The sequence below is a fragment of the Rosa chinensis genome, chromosome 6 (genome assembly GCF_002994745.2).
Source record: "Rosa chinensis cultivar Old Blush chromosome 6, RchiOBHm-V2, whole genome shotgun sequence".
Lineage (NCBI taxonomy): Eukaryota > Viridiplantae > Streptophyta > Magnoliopsida > Rosales > Rosaceae > Rosa > Rosa chinensis.
In genome coordinates this window covers 56,193,692-56,214,368 of record NC_037093.1, presented here as the reverse complement: position 1 = coordinate 56,214,368, position 20,677 = coordinate 56,193,692, and the positions used below count along the sequence as shown (strand labels likewise).

The following is a 20,677-nucleotide window of genomic DNA, read 5'->3' as shown; positions in this document are numbered from 1 at the left end:
ACTGATTGGAGATTCAAGATCTGCTGCGGTGTGGGTTGACAGGGTACTGGATTGAGGTGGCTTTGGTGTGAGGAAGGTGGAGGCGGCATGTTCTGCGGTGGGTCTGTTTCGTGGCGGCGGGGATCACAGCAGAGAGGCCTCATGTGAAGCTTCATTGGAACTGCGCGCAGGGTTTCAGGGTGGAGATGGATTCGGGGCTGGAGCCAAGCCTGGCCTGCTAGGCCTTTGAGTGGGCTTTCCGTTGGAGTTTCTTGGATCTTGGCTATTTTGGGTTAGGGTTTTGGCCTAAGCCCAACTCTATGTTAGTAGCTTTGTTTACTTTCAATAATTCCCTATGTATTTAGGGATCATAGCTTTGGTATTTTGCCTACAGAATTATCGGTGATTCTACACATCTAGGTGCGAAGTTCTTTAGTGTACCGCAATTGAGCTCATTGGCACCAGAAACTTTGTCTGCTATTATTTTAGTATAGAATTATGTTGTTCTGCTAGGCTTCGGAAAAGGAGCGGAATTTATTTTAAGTGTAATGACACCTATCACCCCTGGTGGGCACTATGTATCGTGCCATTCTGGCCTGAGCTTCCTATAAATGAAAGTATTATCTTCAAAAAAAAAAATTGAATTGGGATTTGATATAATCATACCACTATCAGATTATATTATACAAAATTTAGTGAAGTCTTTCACACCAAAAGAGGGGCCTCCAATTATATATATATATATATATATATATATATATATGGGTTCTTGTTCATTTACCCTATTTCTAGATATTTTTCTCCCACCCCATTAAGTTTTTTTAATTCTCTTTTACCCAAAACACTTTAAGGAGGTATTCCCTAATACCTCATTGATTTTTTGTTTTGTTTTTGTTTTTGTTTTTAATACCATTTTACCCTCACCTTTGTTACTTAAAGAGAGAGAGAGAGAGAAACAATAGTAGACTTCGCCGAAGCCCCGTTACAGGCAGCCGGATTCCTGTCACCGGTCGCTGGAATCCGGTCACCGGCCGCCACCCAAAGAAAGGTTTATTGCCCCCAATAAAGGGGCAATGTTTATTGCCCTCCAATAGTCTATTGCCCTATAATAGACTTCTATTGGGGGGCAATAGACGTCTATTGCCCCCAATATAGATGTCTATTGCCCTTCAATAGGACTTTCAGTCTCTAGAATGGGAATCTCCCTAAATTAAAACAAATGAAACTTTGATTATAGAAAAAAATAAAGAGATTACATTAATTCAAAACGTCTATTGCCCCCCAATAGATATTCAAAACTGTTTTTTTTCCCCTTTCCTTCTGCCCCATTACTTAAAAATAAAATAAAATAAAATAAAACTGATTTGGGTACCCAGAGAAATACTCTAGGCACCAAATCGGAGGAAACCCAGAAATCTGGTCAGATATCACCAGCTGCCGTGCTTGATGCTCCCTCTGATCCTTGAAATGCTAACACAGGACAAGAGGGAAGGTCTCTGCCAGGGCGCCAACGTCTCCTCCTCAGCCTGCACAGCACCTCCACGTCACCGGCGTCGCCGACTTCTGGTTTGGGACCGATCTGAAGATAGAGAGATTGGGCACCAAATCGGAGCAAAAATGCTAATATAGGCCAAGAGCAAAGGTCCCTGCCAGGGAGCCAATGTCTCCGGCTCAGCCTGAACATCAGCTCCACGTCACCGGTGCCGCCGACTTCTGATCTGGGGTCGATCTGAAGATAGAGAGACTGGTCTGGAGTAGATGTGGGGAGAGAGAGAGAGAGAGAGAGAGAGAGAGAGAGAGGATGTCCTGGGTTGAGCGCCAGAGCCGAATGATAAGGTAAGTCGCCGGAGCCGAAGGTCAGTAGGGGAGAGAGAGAGAGAGAGAGAGAGAGAGAGAGAGAGAGAGAGAGAGAGAGAGAGAGAGAGAGAGAGGGATGAGAGAGAGGAGACAGAGTGGTGTGGCTATAATTCTTTAATTAAGTTGAGGGTAAAATAGTCATTTGACGTTAAATTGTGTATCTGGAAATAAAAATCTGTTGTTGGGGTAAGTGAGATAATTTTTGTTTATTTTGGTGCTTTTGGTCAAGAACCCTACATATATATATATATATATATATTATTACATCAACAATAACAATTTTTTATTTATTACATCAACAACTAAAAATTACAATAATTAGTTTTTCGTGAATCGAACTCACAACTTTCTAACTATGAAAGAGAGACTTATGTCACTGGATTAAATAATTTTAATTATCTATTTATTTGTTAATTTTTAAATTTATCTCTCAAGAATTATGGGTTGTTTTTGTGAAAATGCATCCACAATATTAAGTGACTAGCAACAATTAATAAAAATCATTTGCAAAATTAAAAGAAATAGCAGAGCCCAAGGGTTTTGAGCAGAGCGCGGCGACATAAAATTTTCAATTGCCGGATGTTGTTAGCATCGGCGAGGCTCCTTGTCGTGGTTAGGAAACATTGGGCGTCTGGTTTCAGCGTTGACTGGTGGTGCCAGAAGATCGGATCAATTCTAGTTTGAGTGCAGAGCAGACCGTAGTCGGCTTGCGTGATTATTGTTCCGCAGCGAAAGCAGGGTTAGGCGTGATCGGAGGTAGGTCAGTGTCGTGATGTGGTGCGTCCCGTCTGCCAGCGTCAAGGAAGAAGATTGCAGATCGTTCTTTCTGCCGGCCTTGACTGCACTTGGATGAGTTTTTTGGTGCACCATGGGCAGATGGAAGGGCCGACCACTGGAGGTGTTACTAACGTCGGCGGTGGTGTTCTAGTGTAGCGGCTGTAGGAGTTAGAGGAAGGAGCCCTGGTTCAGTAGGGAGTTAGTGTTGGGCCTGGACTTGGAGTTGGACATGGAGGCCTGAGTCTGGGTTTGGGTTGATTGGGCCCAAGTCAAGGGTTTGCAAGGAGGGTGTCTTGGAACCCTAACTTATTACTTAGTGATTTGGGCTTGGGTATTTTGGGCTGAGATATTGGTCTTCAAGTGTTACTCTATTCGGATCACGACTTATATGGGAGTTGATAACTATCTTGAATGTGACTGGCGCACAGGCACGGAACCAGAAATTAAATTTGAGGTGTGCTAAATTGACCTTATGCTGGCAAGAAAAATTATTCTTAAAAATTTGGTAAATTCTACTTCGTTTTGATGGTATATCTCAATTGTATAACACTTGTCAAATGATCTAAGAGCTTTAGAAGCCCCCAAACCTCTCCACGTATGTTTCCCATTGAGTCCATTATCTATCATGTTTTTCAAGACTGAACTAGTTGAGTTGTACAATTTCATCAAGTTCTTGATAGAATAATACTTTGAACTCCACTGAGTAGCTCCAGCTCTTTGCAAATTGCATGTCTCTGGTTAGCTCACTTTCTAGTTTCAAGTTCCCCAACAGCAATTTGTTCCACAACTTCAACTTCTTGAATAGATTTTAACTCAGATGCATGCTTAGAAGATGAGTCAACAATATTAATGATCCCTTACATCAACAAAACTAGAAATACCCAAATTCTAACCTAAATCACATTCTAATTTCATCGGAAAAATTCATACCTCAATAAAGTGGAGAGAATGAGAGCAGAGTGCTGAGTGCTGAGGAGAGGAGTGAGTGACTTGGTAGAGAGAGGTGAGAGACCGACGCTGATGTGCAGAGAGAGGTGAGGAGAGGACGACAAAAAAGAGGGAGAAAATGGGAGAAAAGACAGAAAGGAGGAGAAAATGGGAGAAAAGGTGAGGAGGGGAGTCACATAAGAGGGGAGAAAAGACAGAAAAGAGGAGAGAAGGGGAGAAAAGGTGAGGAGGGGACAACAGATGAGGAGAAAAGGGGAGAAAAAAGAGGGATCCAAATCCTCTCCTAAGCTCATTCCCCTCCTAACCTGCCTAAGCTTTTCACTAGATTCTGACACGTGGCTAATATTGTATCCAATGGTCAAAATCTTCTTGAGTTACTAATTTAACAATAATACCCTTTTCAGATTTTTGTCCTAACTCTATCTCTCCTCTATTCTCTCTTCTTCCTCCCTCTTCCAGTCTCTTCTATCGTACATATTCATGACTTAACAAAAAAATCAAAACTCAATCCATCAAAGTTCCAGTTGTAATCAAATGGATATGGAAGATGAACTGGGTATTAAGTTGGAGAAAAACCCAACCAAATGCATGAGCAAAGCAAAAAGATGTAGTTACAAGGAATGGCGAGGCACTGAGGGAGGCCGGCTCCGATTGCCGGAAGGTGGCCAAGTTTTTACCGTGCTTGGCAAGTGTTATCGTTAAATCCAAGAGAGCGCCATTCATATTGAAGCACTATGAATTTCGTATGGTAACATTGGGATTCGTTAATCTCTTTGTACCTTTGCTCTAGCCATTCTCTTTGTGGCTACCTAGTGAAGCTTACTGGGTTTGGACTTTGGAGAAAGGGAAAGCGGCGACGGAGAAGACGCCATTTCCATTTCAGATGTGGAGTGGAGGACAATGCGGCCGTCTGATTCGATGCCCCACCATTCGGATGCTATTTCCTTCTTGGGTTATATTACAACTTGAGATTTGTGTTTTTGCACCTTCTATTATTTTGGGGCTGAATTTGGGGTTTTGGATCTAATTGATTGGTTTGATTTGGGATGGGTGTTCCTTGTCAAATCTCATCAAGATTTTCATAAAATCCAAAACTCTTTTGCATGAAATTCAATTGAAACCCACTTGATTAGTTGCTGATTGTATTGGTGCCGATTGCTGAGTGAAAAAGGAGCAGAACAAGAACAAGAACAAGAAGGGGGGGGGGGGGGGGGGGGAGAGGCACTTCGATAGGCCTGAAGGAAGAGAAAAATAAAGAACAAAAGGAGGGGAATGAGCTTAGGAGAGGATCCTCTCCCAAAAAAGAGAGTTGTTGGCTTGTTGCAGCATATATATATAATCTTCTTTTTTTTTCTCCAAAATGTTGAGGTGTGGTGCAGCACACCTCAGCCCACCCCTGGATCCGTGCCTGCTGGCGCAAGCTAGCCTAGTGTGCGCAGAGATAGGTTCTAGGAGCTTTTGGAGATGTTTTTATTCTTCATTTGTAGCACAATTAAGTGTAGCTAGGTGAGGGTTAGATGATTGATTTTTCTTACGAGGCAAGATTTTTTTTGTGTGTGTACTAGGCTTGCTTTTAAGCGAGCTTTATTAGACTGTAATGAGCTACAATGCTTGGATAGAGAGTTGGTTGGTTTGTTGTAAAAAATAAGTGTTTATAGTCTCTAGCCATTTTTCTAGTTGTTGATCCAATGCTTTCAACTTCTAATTAAAAAAAAAAATTGTTTTTATGTAAGGAAAAGAAAAACCAGTTTTAACGAAATATACCCTATATGGAACGGAAACATGTGAAAGATGATTTTGTATCCATATACAAATTCGAACAAGATCTTCTTGAATTTGAATTCAAAAACCATGCAAAGCAACCTTGAAGATGAGACTCATGAGAGCCAATTGAAGAATTGTCAACATCAGTGGGGTTGGGGTTGAATATTAAGATTTGGATGGCTGGTATGAACATAGGTATGGAGCCAAAAATGATATTTTATATTTTTGAAAACAGTGCCATAAGGCCAAAAGGATATGGGTCTATTTTGGCTACCACAAGACTGACAAGAGTATGGGACTCGATAATCATATTTTGTCACATTCTTCATGGCATGTGTTTCACGCGGGTTTGATATGGACTAATACAAGTCAATTTCTGATATATTTACATCATACTCGATCGTCTTATATATACTCTTCCTTTTTTTTAACTAACAATCTGTTTCCGATTGTCTTTCCTTCCTATTCCAGACGTAATTAACGGTTCGTAACGTTTCTAATTAACAGTAATCACGCTTAGGAACGCTATATATCAGAGAGCTAGATACCATAGGATATCGAGAAAGAAGAAGAAGAAATGGAGGGAATAGAGCACAGGACGATCCGAGTGAACGGCATCAACATGCACGTGGCCGAGAAAGGTCAAGGCCCGGTGATCCTATTCCTCCACGGCTTCCCGGAGCTCTGGTACTGCTGGAGGCACCAGATGCACGCCTTGGCCTCCCTCGGCTACCGTGCCGTGGCGCCGGACCTCCGTGGCTTTGGCGACACGGACGCGCCGGCTGAGGCTTCGAGCTACACGTGCCTCCACGTGGTCGGAGATCTCATAGCGCTTTTGGACGCCGTCGCCGCCGATCAGGAGAAGGTGTTTGTGGTCGGCCACGACTGGGGTGCAGTCATCGCTTGGCACCTTTGCTTGTTTCGGCCCGACCGAGTCAAGGCTTTGGTCAACATGAGCGTTGCCTTCACTCCAAGAAATCCTCAGTACAAGCCTATTCAAGCCCTGAAAGCTGTTTATGGCGGTGACTATTACATGTGCAGATTTCAGGTTCTTTTAGTGTTCACTCGTGTCAAAACTCTTTCTTATATTATGCATATATCCAATGTAGTGTAGTTTCATAATCCGTACTGTTCATTCATATTTTAGGAAGAAGGTGACATAGAAGACGAGCTTGCCAACCTTGGTTGTGCTAGAGTCATGAAGGAATTCCTAACCAACCGCAATCCCGGTCCGCTTTTGCTTCCTAAAGGTAAAGGGTTTGGAAATGCCAGCCCTGACGCTCTGATCACATTGCCGAGCTGGTTGTCTGAGGATGATATCCACTACTACGCCAGCAATTTCGAGAAGAAGGGCTTCACCGGTGCCTTGAATTACTTCCGAAACTTGGACCGGAATTGGGAACTGACTGCACCCTGGACCGGGGCTCGGATTCTAGTTCCGGTTAAGTTCATTGTGGGAGACCAAGACCTGGTTTATAATTCCATGGGCGCCAAGGATTACATACACAAAGGTGGGTTCAAGAAATATGTGCCGCTGCTGGAAGAGGTGGTTGTGATGGAAGGAGTTGCACATTTCATCAATGAAGAAAGGCCCGAGGAGATCAATCAACACATTTACGACTTCTTCAAGAAATTTGACTAGCTAATCTGTTTTTCTCTTATTCACGCATTATCTTTGCTAGTGTTTGTTATAATTCTGTAGCTAGCTAGCTAGTAGCTTTGTTGTTTTATCCCAAGTTGCTTCCGTGGTATTCATTCAATAATGGTTGTAATCTTGGCACTACTACCAATGTCGTTTGCTTTCAAGATTGGATCAATGAGTGATCCATAATTTCTGTTAGTGATCCATAATTTCTGTTACTGTACCTTAATTGAATTTGCACCAACGACCAATAATAATTGGATCAATAACCAATGATTCTCCACTTCATACAAGTTGATTAATATATTTCTGGTTCTTTAAAGACCTGTTTATAAATATATATATATATATATATATATATATACACACGCGCGCGCGGAGGGAGGCCAGGGGTCAGATGGACCAGTCTGCAGTCGGGTGGAGTCTCCGGCGACGAGGTTGCAGCGTTGCAGGTCAGGTTGCAGTTGCAGGTGAGGTTGCTGCCCAGAAACCTGTAACCTCGACCTCCTCCGACCTTGATCGATGTCCATAAGCCGTCTGGGATGCTTCTGGCCTCCTTCCGATCCAATTCGCGCCGCCGTCAAGGCCTATCGCCGAAATTTCGGCGAAATTTTCGTTTTTTGGAGACCTCAATATTATCCTTACTTACCAGATAAATTTCGGCCGAAATTATGGATATTTCGCCATATTTTCGAATATTTCGCGAAATATACGAAATTTCCGTGATTTGGGGAAATTTTCGCGCAATTCCAGACCAATTTTTCATCTATCATGTGGCCCAACCCAAAGCCTGAAAGCCCACGTGCCCAACTGACTTGAAATTGCAGACAAAAATCAAATGCACGCGCTATGTTCGTGATTCGAAGTTTCGAACCTTGGTTGCTTGAAGAGAATCAAGGCAACTCAACCATTCCTAGCACAATGGTCACTCCTTCATCACTACATATTTTTATATAAATACCTGATCTGTAAATTATGAATAACCTTTTACCATAGAAAAGTAACATTTTCATTGAATTCATTTCACAAATCATCTTCCGCAGCCTTATGGAACACACCAAATATATCTTATGCTCTTATTTTTGTTTATTGTTTTTGAGAAACTCTTTTGCTCTTATTTCAATAATACAAAATTAGGTACATAATTATTTAATATTACTTAATCTTTGGTTTCTATAGTCTATTTTATTGAGCTAATTAATTATGTTTACCATTCCATTTATTATAAAAAACATTGAGAGTTCTTAGTTAAATTTCAAGATATATCATATGATTCAGCATATACTAATTTAGCTTAAATTACTACAACTCAATATGTAAAAATGTTTATTCAACATTTTCTTTTGAAATGTAGTAGATAATTGATTAAATCAACATATGCAAAAGTTTCATTTAAAATTTCCAAATTATTCCCTAAATTTCTATCATTTTTCTTGAATATTTACCGATATCAATATTTCCTCGATATTTCCGTCGAAATTTCCATTTTTCATACTATCGATATATCCTCGATATTCGATATTTTAGTCCTTGGGCCTGAGGGGGGCTGCAGCGCCGTCGTCCGCACTTTAGCGAAAGTGCGGACATCCTCTCTTGATCGGGCCTCTATATATATATATATATATATTTTTTTTTTTTAAATAGAGGTTGAATTCATTAGATCAATAGACAAAAGCTAGAGTCTACAAAAAGTTACATAAGAAATCCGGTAAAAAAATTCAGAAAACCTATCTAAGTTCACTAGGACGCTCACAATTAAGCAAACCTATACAAGAGTGAACAAATCTGGCCTCCTACTCAAAATAAATCATTTGACTAGTTCTCACTTGCTAATCACGAAATTGTGGTAAACTCCGCCTCTGCATTATCTTCGTCCAAGGCCGGAGAGCAAGCAACCCAACATGTGTCCCAAGCCACATATAACACAACGACCAATTATCATATATGAACTTGCAGAGGAACTCGACTTCATCTTCCACCCAATACCTTCATTTAAAGGACAGAGATTGGTTCAGAGGGATCTCAACCCTAATCTAGAGTTTTCAAACCCGTTTTTCGGGCTTGTCGATCTCTTGAAAGTCTCTAAGCGTGTATCTGATCATTGTCATCACTTTTTCAGATCGAAAACCATGAGGGATCCCTTGAAAGGTGATCTAGTATGATGCCATGATGAGAGGCACCTGCTCGACTAGAGTAACGCCATCGTAACAGGCCACAGCCACAGGAGCATGATTAAACCCCCATGGTGCACCCTCTAGATTCGAACTCAGTCTGCAGGGTCCGACAGTGTGAAAAAGACCCTTTAACCTGCAGAGTACCATTGACTCTCCAAGCATTGTGGAACATCCCCATATACAATTAGACCTGATATTCTTGAGCAGTGTGAAGTTTCCCCACCAAAAACACGTCCAATTGCCTCATACCCTTCCCCTATGTTGGTCTCAAATAGACTTGCCTCTTCTCCTCAGCGATGGCGAGAGAGGAAGCGAGTCGAGCAGCCATAACATCAATAGAATTTATGGTGGTGTTGAAGAATGCAGAGAAAACCTAACCCTAATTTTAAGAGAGAAAGAGAGGCAGCTTCTAACTTTTATTATTAAAAGACCTGATTTGTATTAGTCATGATGTAGAAATTACACTAATTATTCTATATAAATCCGCACCTGATATTTAAATTGTAATATCGTTGCAATTTATTCTCATTATAGGTACATAATTTTCTTTTGGTGTTGCATTTCTTCTAGCTAATTTTTTTTGGGTAATACTTTACAACAAATTCTCGTACAAAAAATATTAGATTTATGATGAAATTTCAAAAAAAATCAACTATTAGCAATTATAGGAATGGACAATTTTTTTTTTTTTTTTTGACTTTGTCAAGGGGAACCCAAAGGCTTCCTAGGCCCAAGATAAAACTCTTCGGCGCATGTGAAATACTCAAACTGTGCATTGCAGCACAGTGCCTGCCCACTTTGACAGCTTCGAGGTTCGAACCTAGGTTGGGGAGCACAACCAACTAGGCAAGAACCATTAGGCCACTTGCAGTGGTTATTTGGACAAATACTTGGTTGTACATAAGGAGAAATCTTAATGTGACAGTGTAATCCAAAGGAGTAACTTCTAGTCATCCCAAGATCACAAGACCCTATATTAAAAAGTATTTATGAACTGCATACTCAATTAAGTATGGTATCAACATTGTACCCTTAATATCTTGTTTTAATCTTGCTTAGTATTTGGGACATTTTATGTGTGTTCCCAAACAGTAGAAGTCAGTAAGGCCACAATTTTAGAGTAAATGTAATTAAGGTTTTCTCCAACATTTCATACATAGTAATCTATATCGTAGTTTGTATTCGTGGTTCCATTCTTATTCTCATATTTTGCTTATCCAAAAAGTAAAATTTACACCCTTTCAGTTCCATATTGTTACTTATTATCTAAATCTTATACAGTATCTAAATGCCAAGTCATGTTTTGTATGTGTATGTCATGATAGCATGACCAGTCACCAAAGTTGAACTCATGCTGCTCAATTTTAACCTAGCATGTTGATTCGGTCGAACAAAGTTCATGATCTTTCAATTTCAAAAAAAAAAAAAAAAAAAAAATCATGATCTTTCTTCTATCATCAAATGTGTGTACTCTTTATTTCCGCATTAATCCCTTTGGGCCGGTCTAACTACATTGTTTGTTGGGCCTGGGCTTGATAGTCGGGCAGGCCTTTTTGCTGCTTCTATTGTTGATCGGAGTCTCCAGCTCCAGTTGCTTCAGAGTCCATGAGCAATTCAACCATGGCGGTCAAACCGGCGCGGCGGGCGAAATCGTCGGAGCGGCACCAAATTTCCAAGCCCTGGATCCCCACACTGTTCCAAAACCCTAAGGTAGCCTCCGCCTCCGCTTTGCTCGTCTTCGATGCGGTCCTCACCGCCCTTATCATTGCCTACGTCCCTTGTAAGCCTTTTCCCTCATGTACATATACGCCATGTGTGTGCGATTATAGCTACCTGATACTCTGAATGTACGGTTTTCAGATACGAAGATCGATTGGGACGCGTACATGTCTCAGGTGAGTGATCTTCTTCCCCATTTTGATTTCGGAAAAATCGAACTCGCCGTTGATTATGTTGTAATGTTGAACAAACAGGTCAATGGGTTTCTTGGTGGAGAAAGAGACTATAGTAACTTGAAAGGAGACACAGGGCCACTGGTGTATCCTGCTGGTTTTTTATATGCTTATTCTGCTATTCAGTATGTTACAGGAAGCCAAGTTCATCCAGCTCAGGTACTTCTGTTTTCTGAAAAATTTAAGTTTGGATTGGGAATTGAATGATGTTACACGCAAGATTTATGTTGTCGTGTATCTTTGTGGTTTCGTAACGGAAAGGTTTAATGTTTCCCTGATTGCTGACATTTTACCTGATATGATGTTGTTCCCTAGTTTCATCTGATCCTTTATATTTCTGTTTCACTGTTGCAGATTTTGTTTGGGGTTCTGTACACTATAAACTTGGGAATCATGTTTTACATCTATGTGAAGACTGATGTGGTGAGCAAAACATTTGAGCCGAGTTGTGGAAGTTTCAAAATGTAACCTGATTTTGAAAATGCTGATGGATTATCTTTCTGCGGTTCCATTGTTCTTTGGTTGTTGAACAGGTTCCATGGTGGGCTCTTGCGTTGCTTTGTCTATCGAAAAGAGTGCATTCTATTTTTGTGCTCCGACTTTTTAATGACTGTTTGGCCATGTTGCTACTGCATGCTTCATTAGCCTCATTTCTTCACCAAAGGTGGCATCTTGGATTGATCATTTTCAGGTACAATTTTCACCTGATGAAATTTATCTAGGTACGGCGATATTTGTTTAACTTGTGCTTTCTGATCCACCTAGTGGTGCTGTTTCGATAAAGATGAATGTGCTCCTCTATGCTCCACCTCTTCTACTCCTCATGTTAAAGGTAATATTATTTTTTCTGCAGCTGTTGCTCTTTTAAAATTTGCACCTGAATTATTTGTTAAAATTGCTCAACCAGCTACACATCTTTACAGGCTATGGATATCAGTGGAGTGATATCAGCTTTGTTTGGTGCAGCTCTTGTCCAGGTGCTTATCTTGTCCCTTTTGTTTTTAAGAGACTAAGTCTGTATAGGGGTGGAATTTTCATTTATATTCAGCTTTGTAGCCTTGAGTTACATCCTTTTATTTTTTCACATTTACAGACTAGTCAACTCTTGTAATGATGAAGTTGATGTATGTGTTTTATTCCAACATTGGTAGGTGAGCTGGATTTCAAGATCCTCATTTCAAGAGCATTGTTCAGTTATGCTGTTCATTTGTTAACGCTTGACAGCTACTTGGTGAATGGCTCTGCAGATACTGCTGGGGTTACCTTTCATCATGTCTCATCCATTTGCATACATCTCAGGAGCCTTTAATCTTGGCCGTGTATTCATCCACTTCTGGTACATTCTTTACTTGCAACTTAAAATCTGTATAAGTTATGTCATTTTTTGTTTTAATTGTTTTGTGCAATTAAAGAGAAAAATAATATGCAGACTGTTTTTCAGGTCTGTTAATTTCAAGTTCCTTCCTGAGTCAATATTCGTCTCCAAGGCATTTGCGATCTCTTTGCTGGTTGTACACCTTGTTTTACTTGCAGCTTTTGCTCACTATCGATGGTGCAAGTAAGTGTATTGTTTTGCTTACCTGCTTTTATTATTGACATGTGTACGTGTGACTATCACCAAGTATGGACTATGGGCCATTGGGCCATCATCTGAGATGCTGACTCGGAGTTAGGTCCTATACTGTAATAACATGCAATTCCCTAGAATCTTGACAAACCACTGGGATTTAGAGATGATTATCGTTGCAATGATATGTTTGGTCTTGGTCATGTGCAGGCATGAAGGAGGAGTTTTCAAATTTTTGTATTCTAGACTTGTTTCTATAAAACTCAAATTTTCTCTAACAAATACCCATTCCTACAAGGCTCTTAAGAGAGAACGTAAGTTGAGCCTCTGTGATCAGTTTTTTTCCTTTCCTTTTCTTCCTTGAACTGATGCTCAAGTGCATCTGATTATTTCAGATATTCTGACAACTATGTTCGTTGGAAATTTCATCGGCATTCTATGTGCCCGATCACTGCATTATCAATTCTACTCTTGGTAAGTTTGTTTTGATACAAGTTGACTGTGCTGGATGATATTCTGTATGAATTATGACAAGTGCTGAAAGATCTTAATACGTCTGAGTGCAGGTATTTCCACACATTACCTTATTTATTGTGGAAAACACCTTTTCCTTTGTTTCTACGGTAGGCTGCTCAATCTTAAATCTTGAGTTACGTAACCTGTAATATTTGTTGCATCATTATTACTTGATGACAGCCATTTGCTGATTCAACTTCTTTCCTGGCAGGGTAATATTGTTTACTGGGGTGGAGCTTTGCTGGAATGTGTATCCTTCCAACCTTTACTCATCAGCATTGCTTCTTGGTCTCCACTTAGTAATACTATTTGGTCTGTGGTCTGCCCCATCTGAATATCCTTACGTGGACAAGAAAGTATCGACTGAAGACAAACACAAATGAAGCTGTATTTGTTGGGTTTATAGCAGAGGGAACTGCCGTCCTTTCTTCTTCTTTTTTAAACAATGTGATTTGGTTCTCTCAACAAAAGCAGTTCGCTCTGTTTACTCCACTTGTTGTTCTTGTATGGATTTTAATCAGTCCTCCTCTTCTGTAGAATTCAAGTTACACACTGAGCGCAATTTGACAGCAACTATACGGGAAAAAAAAATCGACCTCTTTTTGTTACTTCATGACAAGGTTAAACTTAAACATGCATGCAAATTGGTTATTCTTCTTTCCCAAAATCATAATTAATACCTTAATTTAGCCGTCTTCTGTAATTTGATTTTGAATCAATTAGCTAAAATCAGTCAAGATATAGGACAGGCTTTGATGTAGGATCAGGATGCAAATCATTAATTGTTTCCGCGACAAGATGTGATTTTGATTGGATTTCGGAGAAGAAAAAAATCATTATGAGTTTATTGACGTTCATTAATCGTAATCACAAGGACCCTATCAAAAAGTGCAATTTTGATTTCACGTATAAAAATGAGATATCTTCCTGTCTTTGTTTTTGGTAAGCAATATAACTTTGATTGTTTTTTTTTTCTTGCAATATTCTTTAGTAAATTTGCAAACTGCCTTGGTAAAAAAGAAAATTACAGAAGAAGATAAATTTAGTAGTTATGATATTAGCCGTGGCCTGGATATGGAGCTGGGACTTCGAACTATGATAAATGCGCTAACTATAAATATGATGCCGGAAATACACCGATTTTATGTGGCAATGTAGCTAGAAATCTACGAAATCCGAAATGGAATGTCTTGTTGGTCACTCTTTCCTGTTCAGTACATTTGTTTTCATTCCTTCTAGAACGAGAATGATTAGTGCAGATTCTGCAACTACTACAAAATATGTTAGCACTTGGATAATTCCGGAAAATTGCTTCTGGCAATCTTTAAAGTTGCTTATGAACCGGTTGTTAATTTTTCTTGAAAACTAACATTTTTATTAAACCAATAATTCTGTCAATTATTTGGAAGCATAGGCTGATCGATGACATTTGAATTACGACACAATTAATTTCCTTTTTGGGTATAAAGCTCGCGGCAAAATTTGAGGGATATATTAACTCTATAATTAATTATTCGCACTATAAATAATTAAATATCAAAGATCATGCATGATGAAAAGATTATAGTCTAGTTATCCGCAGTTTCCTTGCTAAGCCTTCAACATTAATACTTCCCACAAAACTTATATAAAGATCGCCAAAACCCTATATCCAAAATCCCCATAGTTTCTGCATACTTTTGTCTCTTGTAATTGATCATTTACTATAATGTGTTCCATTGCAATGGATGTTCCTACTGTGAACTTGGCTAGCAAAGCCTATGTTACTTTTTTGGCAGGCAACAAAGACTATGTGAAGGGAGTTGTGGGTTTGGCCAAGGGCTTGAGAAAGGCCAAATCCCAATACCCACTTGTTGTGGCGGTGCTTCCAGATGTCCCAGAGGAGCACCGGAAGATTCTCGAGTCTCAGGGCTGCATTGTCCGGGACATTGAGCCTGTGTACCCTCCGGAAAATCACCAAGCCGAGTTTGCCATGGCATATTATGTCATCAACTATTCAAAGCTTCGGATTTTCAATGTACGTATATGTCGTTCCATAAATATCCAATTGATTTTCCAAAGTGACATGCAGTATATATGGTGCTTTCTTGTGATCTTCATTCAATGGTAAATGTCCATCTATGATCTAGGGTTTTGTAAGGGATAGATCCATCCAGCATGTTTGATTACTCTACTTAGTCTTAGAGTAATCAGGCATAAAAATGATGAGGCTGCTTCCTAGGGTTAACTAAGATAAGAGTAAAGGATAGGGCATGTCAATGGATGCGTTGTAGTAAGACATTGTAAATCAGTTGATTAAGATGATCGATTATCTATATGTTTGCCACTAGTAATCTTTCACATCTAGTACGTTGTATGTTATTTCTGTTTCTTTTTTTTAAAACAAAGTTGTTTGTTATGTCAAAATCTCCGTTTATATATATATATATATATATATATATATATATATATATATATATATATGTAATATAGATTTGATTGTATTCATCTACGCATTGGAAAGAAACCTTTGGCAATCTATCTATTTATCTGTCACTGATCGATGCTTCTGCATGTGGTATGGCCAATATCTGTTTAGTTTGTGGAGTATAGCAAGATGATATACTTGGACGGAGACATACAAGTCTTTGACAACATTGATCACCTCTTTCACCTCCCGGATGGGTATTTCTATGCTGTCATGGATTGTTTCTGTGAAAAAACATGGAGTCACACTCCTCAAAGTGAGATCGGATATTGCCAACAATGTCCGGAAAAGGTTCAGTGGCCTGCTGAGTTAGGATCTCCACCCGCACCTTACTTCAACGCTGGCATGTTCGTCTATGAGCCTAAGCTCTCCACTTACAATAACCTATTGACATTCCTCAAAAATACTCCTCCCACTCCTTTTGCTGAGCAAGTATGTCGTAATAAGAAAATATTTTTATTTTTCGTTTTTCGTTTTTCTATTACTACTTTGAGGATTCAGTTACTCAGACGTAATTAATTCATTTATGTTTGCAGGACTTGTTGAACTTCTTCTTTAGGGATGTCTACAAGCCTATCCCTTCAGAGTACAACTTCATTCTTGCCATGTTATGGCGACATCCTGAGAATGTAAAGATTGATGCTCTGAAAGTTGTTCACTATTGTGCTGCGGTGAGTTGTGTTGGACATGTACAATGATAGAACGGTTAGAACCATCCATTTTAATCGCTGTCATCACACTAGTTAATCCTCTTTTATTGAATAGGGATCAAAGCCATGGAGGTATACAGGAGAGGAGGAGAACATGGAAAGAGAAGACATAAAGATGCTGGTGAAGAAGTGGTGGGACATTTACGATGACAGGTCGTTGGATTTGAAGAAGGTCCCGGTTGCTAGCTTGTTTGATCCGGTGATTGATGGTGAAGAAAGAAGTGCTCCTTCGGCTGCCTAATTTATTTTTTTCAGGCCATGCCAGGATCTAATGTTTATTTCCAAGGGTGGAAACTTATAATTATTCAGAGTCACAAAGAAAAATACTTTTGTTTTTTATGAGAGGCTTTTGTCGATGAAAATGTCGTTGGCATAAGTGTGTTTATTTATATGAAATTTTGAAACGAACTATTTGTTGGCAACAATATGTCCCTGTTTTTTTATAGGAGTCTCTTTTTGACATATATTCTATCAGCAAAAATGCATTCCTTTTATTAGTTAATTATTTTTTCTAAGTTTTTGCTAACGAATAGTTCACCAAAAAAAGTGTGACACTTTTTATATATTAGTTTTCGGTCAAAAGCCCAGCTCTTATTCACCTTGGACCAAGGCCCTTGGTCAAGAGAAGTTCTAGACGGCGAAGGAGGAGAGACTAAACGAAGAAGAAGAAGAAGGAGGAGAAGAAGAGATGTTGGTTTTAGCATTTTGACATTTGATATCCGCCTTTTTTGTTAAATGAAATATAAAATTTTAATTCAAGATATTGAATTAGAGTTCGCCTAGGTTGTGAAGTTGAGTAATAAGAATGACAAGACCCTATTAAAATTCTAACTAAGAGAAAGGGACCAAATTACAGGATAAGAGACCGAGGATCAATTTGGTCTCCGTGTTCAGTGCCCTAAACTCTCACTTTGGTCTCGACTTCTTTCTCCGGTAGCTTCCTACATAATATTTATTTATTTTTTGAAATACAATAATGATTTGACGTCTTTTCAAATTTTCTCATACTTTTTTATTTTATATATATTTATGGAGTAAAAAATCGAATACCAATCTATACTAACTAATGAGCCTGTCCATGTGAAGCAAATCTTTTTCGACAAGATGCTTTGATCTTTTCATCCGTCAAATCCTACAAGCACTGCAATGAGATTGGAGGAGGTGGATAAATAAAGAGCTACCAAATTCAAGAAAAAAGAAAGATAACATATCACTAATAATTTATAATAAAATAGATAAGAGATATTCGACAAATAATGAGATCGAGACATTGAAATTTCTTTTCTTATTTCTTTCGTGTTTGACTTGCATCCCATTTTCTTCTCAAAGAAATAACTAGAAGTGAATTAGTTGGGTGTGTCCAAACTGATTGAAAAAGAGAATTTGAAATTTGAAATTTTTGTGGCGCTCTTAGCTCTTAGACTTGTCAACAAACTAAAATGCCCATATAAGCCTCCCATCTAAAATATAATTCCAAACTCATTGAAAAAATTCACTTTTGCAGACAATGGCATATTAGTAACTCCACCCTCACAATCAAATCTCAAAGCTTTAAGGGACATAGAGACCAGAATTCATATCTCAATATTTCAAAGACACAATCTTGGGCTCTCGGCATTTTAGCTACTCAGACCTCACGAAGGCGATCTCTCTCAAACTTTCAGATATGGTAATGGCAACCCAATTTTCTTTTCGCTTTGTTTTTGGTTTTCTAATTTCGTGCAATGAGGCCCTTAGGGTTCCGGAATTCCATTTCAGATTTCAATTAAAAGATTTCCCATTTAGATTTGTTGTAGCTCCGCATTTCTACGAGTTTGGATTTCAATTGTACACAAATGCTTTCTGTTTCTCTGAAACTCGGGGGTGGTTTTGGCCCTAATTGTTCATACGACATGTCGTTAGGGAGCTTTTGGGTAACTCGTTCGGTGTGTGAAATTGGTTTTCTTTGCAGGACGGGCACGATTCGGAGGATTCGAAGCAGAGCACTGCTGATATGTCTGCTTTTGTGAGTGCCATTTGTTTCTGTGTGTTGGAGTTAGAAATTTAGAGAATATTGGGGCATTATTGTTTTCTGATCATGATTTTTGTGCACTTCTTGTGTGAATTGTGATTGTGCAGGTGCAAAATCTGCTTCAACAGATGGTGAGTTATAGTAACCTAGAGCTTGTGTTTGGTCAAGTATGGGGATTTAACTGTTTAACTTATAAAATTTCTGTTTATTTATGCAGCAAACTAGGTTCCAATCGATGTCTGACAACATTGTTACAAAGAATATCCTTTTCTCTGATTCTTCAAGTTATAAGCAATCATCTTTGCATGCTAGGGTGTGCATTGCCCAAGTTGTTTAACTAGTTTTATGAATATTTGTAGTTAATCTAAAACGAGTTGGTTTAGGAATGGTTATCGGAAGTGCTTAAACTGTCATTGAACTGCCACCGTGGGAAGATCTGTTCATAATTTCATATCATATATGTGTGTGGTTTCTGGTTTAGGCTGCCACTTCAGATAATTGGATCTTAATGGAATTAAAACTTCAGTATCTGTATCATATCCCTGTAATGGTTAGAATGAAATAATTGTTTTGTTTTTCTTAACTGCGATGCACTTGATGAGATGGGAAACCGCATTAACGAGTTGGAACGTAGCATCGGTGACCTAAGAACAGAGATGGGAATCGAAGGCTCTCCATCTCCCGCCCCCCAGTCCAAGTCTGATGAAGATGGAGGGAAGCAAGATGAAGGTTCAGCATGAAACTAGTTATAATCCATGCTCTTTTGGATTATCAATTAACATTGTGTATGCTTCACATTGGATTTAGTAGTTTTTGTTTTTGATGTCATTTTTCTTGTACGAGATTGTGTAAAAGCTGGAGTTTCTAGGAGATGATCCGAACCCCAGCTGGTCGTGATGTAGCTATTAGGATGTTGGTGATCTATCTTTCAAAATCAGTCATTTTGAGACGATTTCGTGTTAATTGATTGTTTCTGTAGCTACTGGCCCTCTTTTGAGCCCGACTTATAAAAATATTCTGCATAAGTGTTTAACAATTCACTGTTGTGTATTTTGAATTGCTGAGATGGCTTGGTTGCTGGAAAAACTTTCTGACACCCAAAATGCTAAATGCTACTACTGATAAAACACCAAAAAGGACACCAGGTTCATGAACAAAAAAATTCACTGGCAAATTAAGGATCATCCCCTTATTTTGAACACTTCAAAGGCAAACCTGCATATTTTCATTCCCTTTCATTTATGTGAGGTATGAAACTGTATTTGAGATATAGATAGAACATAAAAACACTAGGAACACCAGAACTGAGAATTCACACACAATGATCCAAGTCATGGACATCTGTGTAACATTCTAAACTAGCTTCATCAACTACGGCAGCGAGTGATGGCACTGCAGCCACGGTTGTAGGGGTTTGCCTGTGCGCCGGGCTTGCAGTTGTAGTAGGAAGCACCCCTCTGAGAGCATGGCACAGTGTTCCTCTGCAGAGCTCCATAGCTGATGTACTTTGTGGTGGCCAAGATACGCCTGTTGATCTCAGAGTCCATCTCAAACTCATCTTCAGCCATGCACTCTGCAATGGAACCCTGGCAGCGGGCCTTGGCCGGAACAAAGCTCAACCCGTGATCGCTGCCATTGCTTGCATCGATGATCACGGCTGTGAAGAACAAGCAGAAGGTGAAGAAGAGAATAATGGAAGAGGACTTTGCCATTTGCTTCTGCTATGCCTTGTTGTTTTTCTCTTTTGGCAAATAGAGGAGTGGGTTGGCAAACCTTGTTTTAAAGTAGTACTATCCATCTTGGACTTGGTCTTTAATAATAAGGTTAAGTGAATAAGCTAAGCTATGAATGGACGAAAAGCTATTTTAATGGAATTGGAAGCTCATTTCTTCAAACAAACCTGATTACTTTAATGACTCTCACCAAAATTCAAACTTGCTCCAATTGCTGGAAGGAAAGCTGGAATTGGATGAATCCGTGACCTCCTCAAACCTACCAAGAAAATGAAATGAACCACTTAGTGGAATATAAATATATAATTGGATGTGCCTTACGCAATCCTTAATATCAAAACGAGTAGTAGTAGCAGAAATAGACCCATCACATACCATATAAAATTCCAATTATAAAGTCGGTATGTAACAAATCATTGAAACTGACATTCTCTTTGAATTCATGCATCCAGCACTACAACAGCTTTGAGCCGCTTAAGCAGACTTCTAACTACAACCTAAGTTAGACGTGTATCCATTGTCAATGTCATACAAGATCTGGACATTTTCAGAGTTGAAACGTTTATACGAACTATTATTT

General features: G+C 39.2%; 5 protein-coding genes across 5 annotated transcripts; 4 read left to right on the top strand and 1 right to left on the bottom strand.

Moving 5' to 3' along the window:
* The first annotated feature begins 5,745 nt into the window (after positions 1-5,745).
* On the top strand, positions 5,746-7,168 carry LOC112172443 (epoxide hydrolase A). The gene is made up of 2 exons (XM_024309786.2): positions 5,746-6,373; positions 6,473-7,168. Exons 1-2 carry the CDS (start codon positions 5,903-5,905, stop codon positions 6,965-6,967), a joined length of 966 nt encoding a protein of 321 aa, XP_024165554.1. The 5' UTR covers positions 5,746-5,902; the 3' UTR covers positions 6,968-7,168.
* Positions 7,169-10,662: 3,494 nt separating this feature from the next.
* LOC112172534 (dol-P-Man:Man(5)GlcNAc(2)-PP-Dol alpha-1,3-mannosyltransferase) lies at positions 10,663-13,749 on the top strand. Its single transcript, XM_024309925.2, has 13 exons — positions 10,663-10,921; positions 11,002-11,036; positions 11,115-11,252; positions 11,448-11,516; positions 11,627-11,784; positions 11,859-11,925; positions 12,017-12,070; positions 12,341-12,429; positions 12,535-12,651; positions 12,871-12,974; positions 13,056-13,134; positions 13,227-13,283; positions 13,388-13,749. The coding sequence occupies exons 1-13, from the start codon at positions 10,747-10,749 to the stop codon at positions 13,557-13,559; spliced, it is 1,314 nt and encodes a 437-aa protein (XP_024165693.1). The 5' UTR covers positions 10,663-10,746; the 3' UTR covers positions 13,560-13,749.
* A 1,077-nt stretch (positions 13,750-14,826) lies between these two features.
* Positions 14,827-16,670, top strand: LOC112171620 (galactinol synthase 2). The gene is made up of 4 exons (XM_024308780.2): positions 14,827-15,193; positions 15,755-16,075; positions 16,180-16,314; positions 16,409-16,670. Exons 1-4 carry the CDS (start codon positions 14,885-14,887, stop codon positions 16,592-16,594), a joined length of 951 nt encoding a protein of 316 aa, XP_024164548.2. The 5' UTR covers positions 14,827-14,884; the 3' UTR covers positions 16,595-16,670.
* A 1,191-nt stretch (positions 16,671-17,861) lies between these two features.
* On the top strand, positions 17,862-19,404 carry LOC112172308 (heat shock factor-binding protein). The gene is made up of 5 exons (XM_024309595.2): positions 17,862-18,022; positions 18,305-18,358; positions 18,472-18,495; positions 18,582-18,624; positions 18,959-19,404. The coding sequence occupies exons 1-5, from the start codon at positions 18,020-18,022 to the stop codon at positions 19,102-19,104; spliced, it is 270 nt and encodes an 89-aa protein (XP_024165363.1). The 5' UTR covers positions 17,862-18,019; the 3' UTR covers positions 19,105-19,404.
* A 106-nt stretch (positions 19,405-19,510) lies between these two features.
* LOC112172307 (protein RALF-like 33) lies at positions 19,511-20,175 on the bottom strand. The gene has a single exon (XM_024309594.2). The coding sequence runs from the start codon at positions 20,074-20,076 to the stop codon at positions 19,732-19,734; it is 345 nt and encodes a 114-aa protein (XP_024165362.1). The 5' UTR covers positions 20,077-20,175; the 3' UTR covers positions 19,511-19,731.
* Between the last annotated feature and the right edge of the window lie 502 nt (positions 20,176-20,677).

What these genes read in the sequence shown, in the direction of transcription:
- LOC112172443 (XM_024309786.2), top strand. Translation starts at nt 5,903, where the DNA reads ATGGAGGGAATAGAGCACAGGACGATCCGAGTGAACGGCATCAACATG. An exon ending in ATTACATGTGCAGATTTCAG is followed by an intron (nt 6,374 to 6,472) that starts GTTCTTTTAGTG and finishes TTCATATTTTAG; the next exon opens with GAAGAAGGTGACATAGAAGA.
- LOC112172534 (XM_024309925.2), top strand. Translation starts at nt 10,747, where the DNA reads ATGAGCAATTCAACCATGGCGGTCAAACCGGCGCGGCGGGCGAAATCG. An exon ending in CATTATCAATTCTACTCTTG is followed by an intron (nt 13,135 to 13,226) that starts GTAAGTTTGTTT and finishes GTCTGAGTGCAG; the next exon opens with GTATTTCCACACATTACCTT. An exon ending in CCTTTTCCTTTGTTTCTACG is followed by an intron (nt 13,284 to 13,387) that starts GTAGGCTGCTCA and finishes CTTTCCTGGCAG; the next exon opens with GGTAATATTGTTTACTGGGG.
- LOC112171620 (XM_024308780.2), top strand. Translation starts at nt 14,885, where the DNA reads ATGTGTTCCATTGCAATGGATGTTCCTACTGTGAACTTGGCTAGCAAA. An exon ending in CCACTCCTTTTGCTGAGCAA is followed by an intron (nt 16,076 to 16,179) that starts GTATGTCGTAAT and finishes TTATGTTTGCAG; the next exon opens with GACTTGTTGAACTTCTTCTT. An exon ending in TTGTTCACTATTGTGCTGCG is followed by an intron (nt 16,315 to 16,408) that starts GTGAGTTGTGTT and finishes TTTATTGAATAG; the next exon opens with GGATCAAAGCCATGGAGGTA.
- LOC112172308 (XM_024309595.2), top strand. An exon ending in CTGCTGATATGTCTGCTTTT is followed by an intron (nt 18,359 to 18,471) that starts GTGAGTGCCATT and finishes GTGATTGTGCAG; the next exon opens with GTGCAAAATCTGCTTCAACA. An exon ending in TGACAACATTGTTACAAAGA is followed by an intron (nt 18,625 to 18,958) that starts ATATCCTTTTCT and finishes ACTGCGATGCAC; the next exon opens with TTGATGAGATGGGAAACCGC.
- LOC112172307 (XM_024309594.2), bottom strand. Translation starts at nt 20,076, where the DNA reads ATGGCAAAGTCCTCTTCCATTATTCTCTTCTTCACCTTCTGCTTGTTC.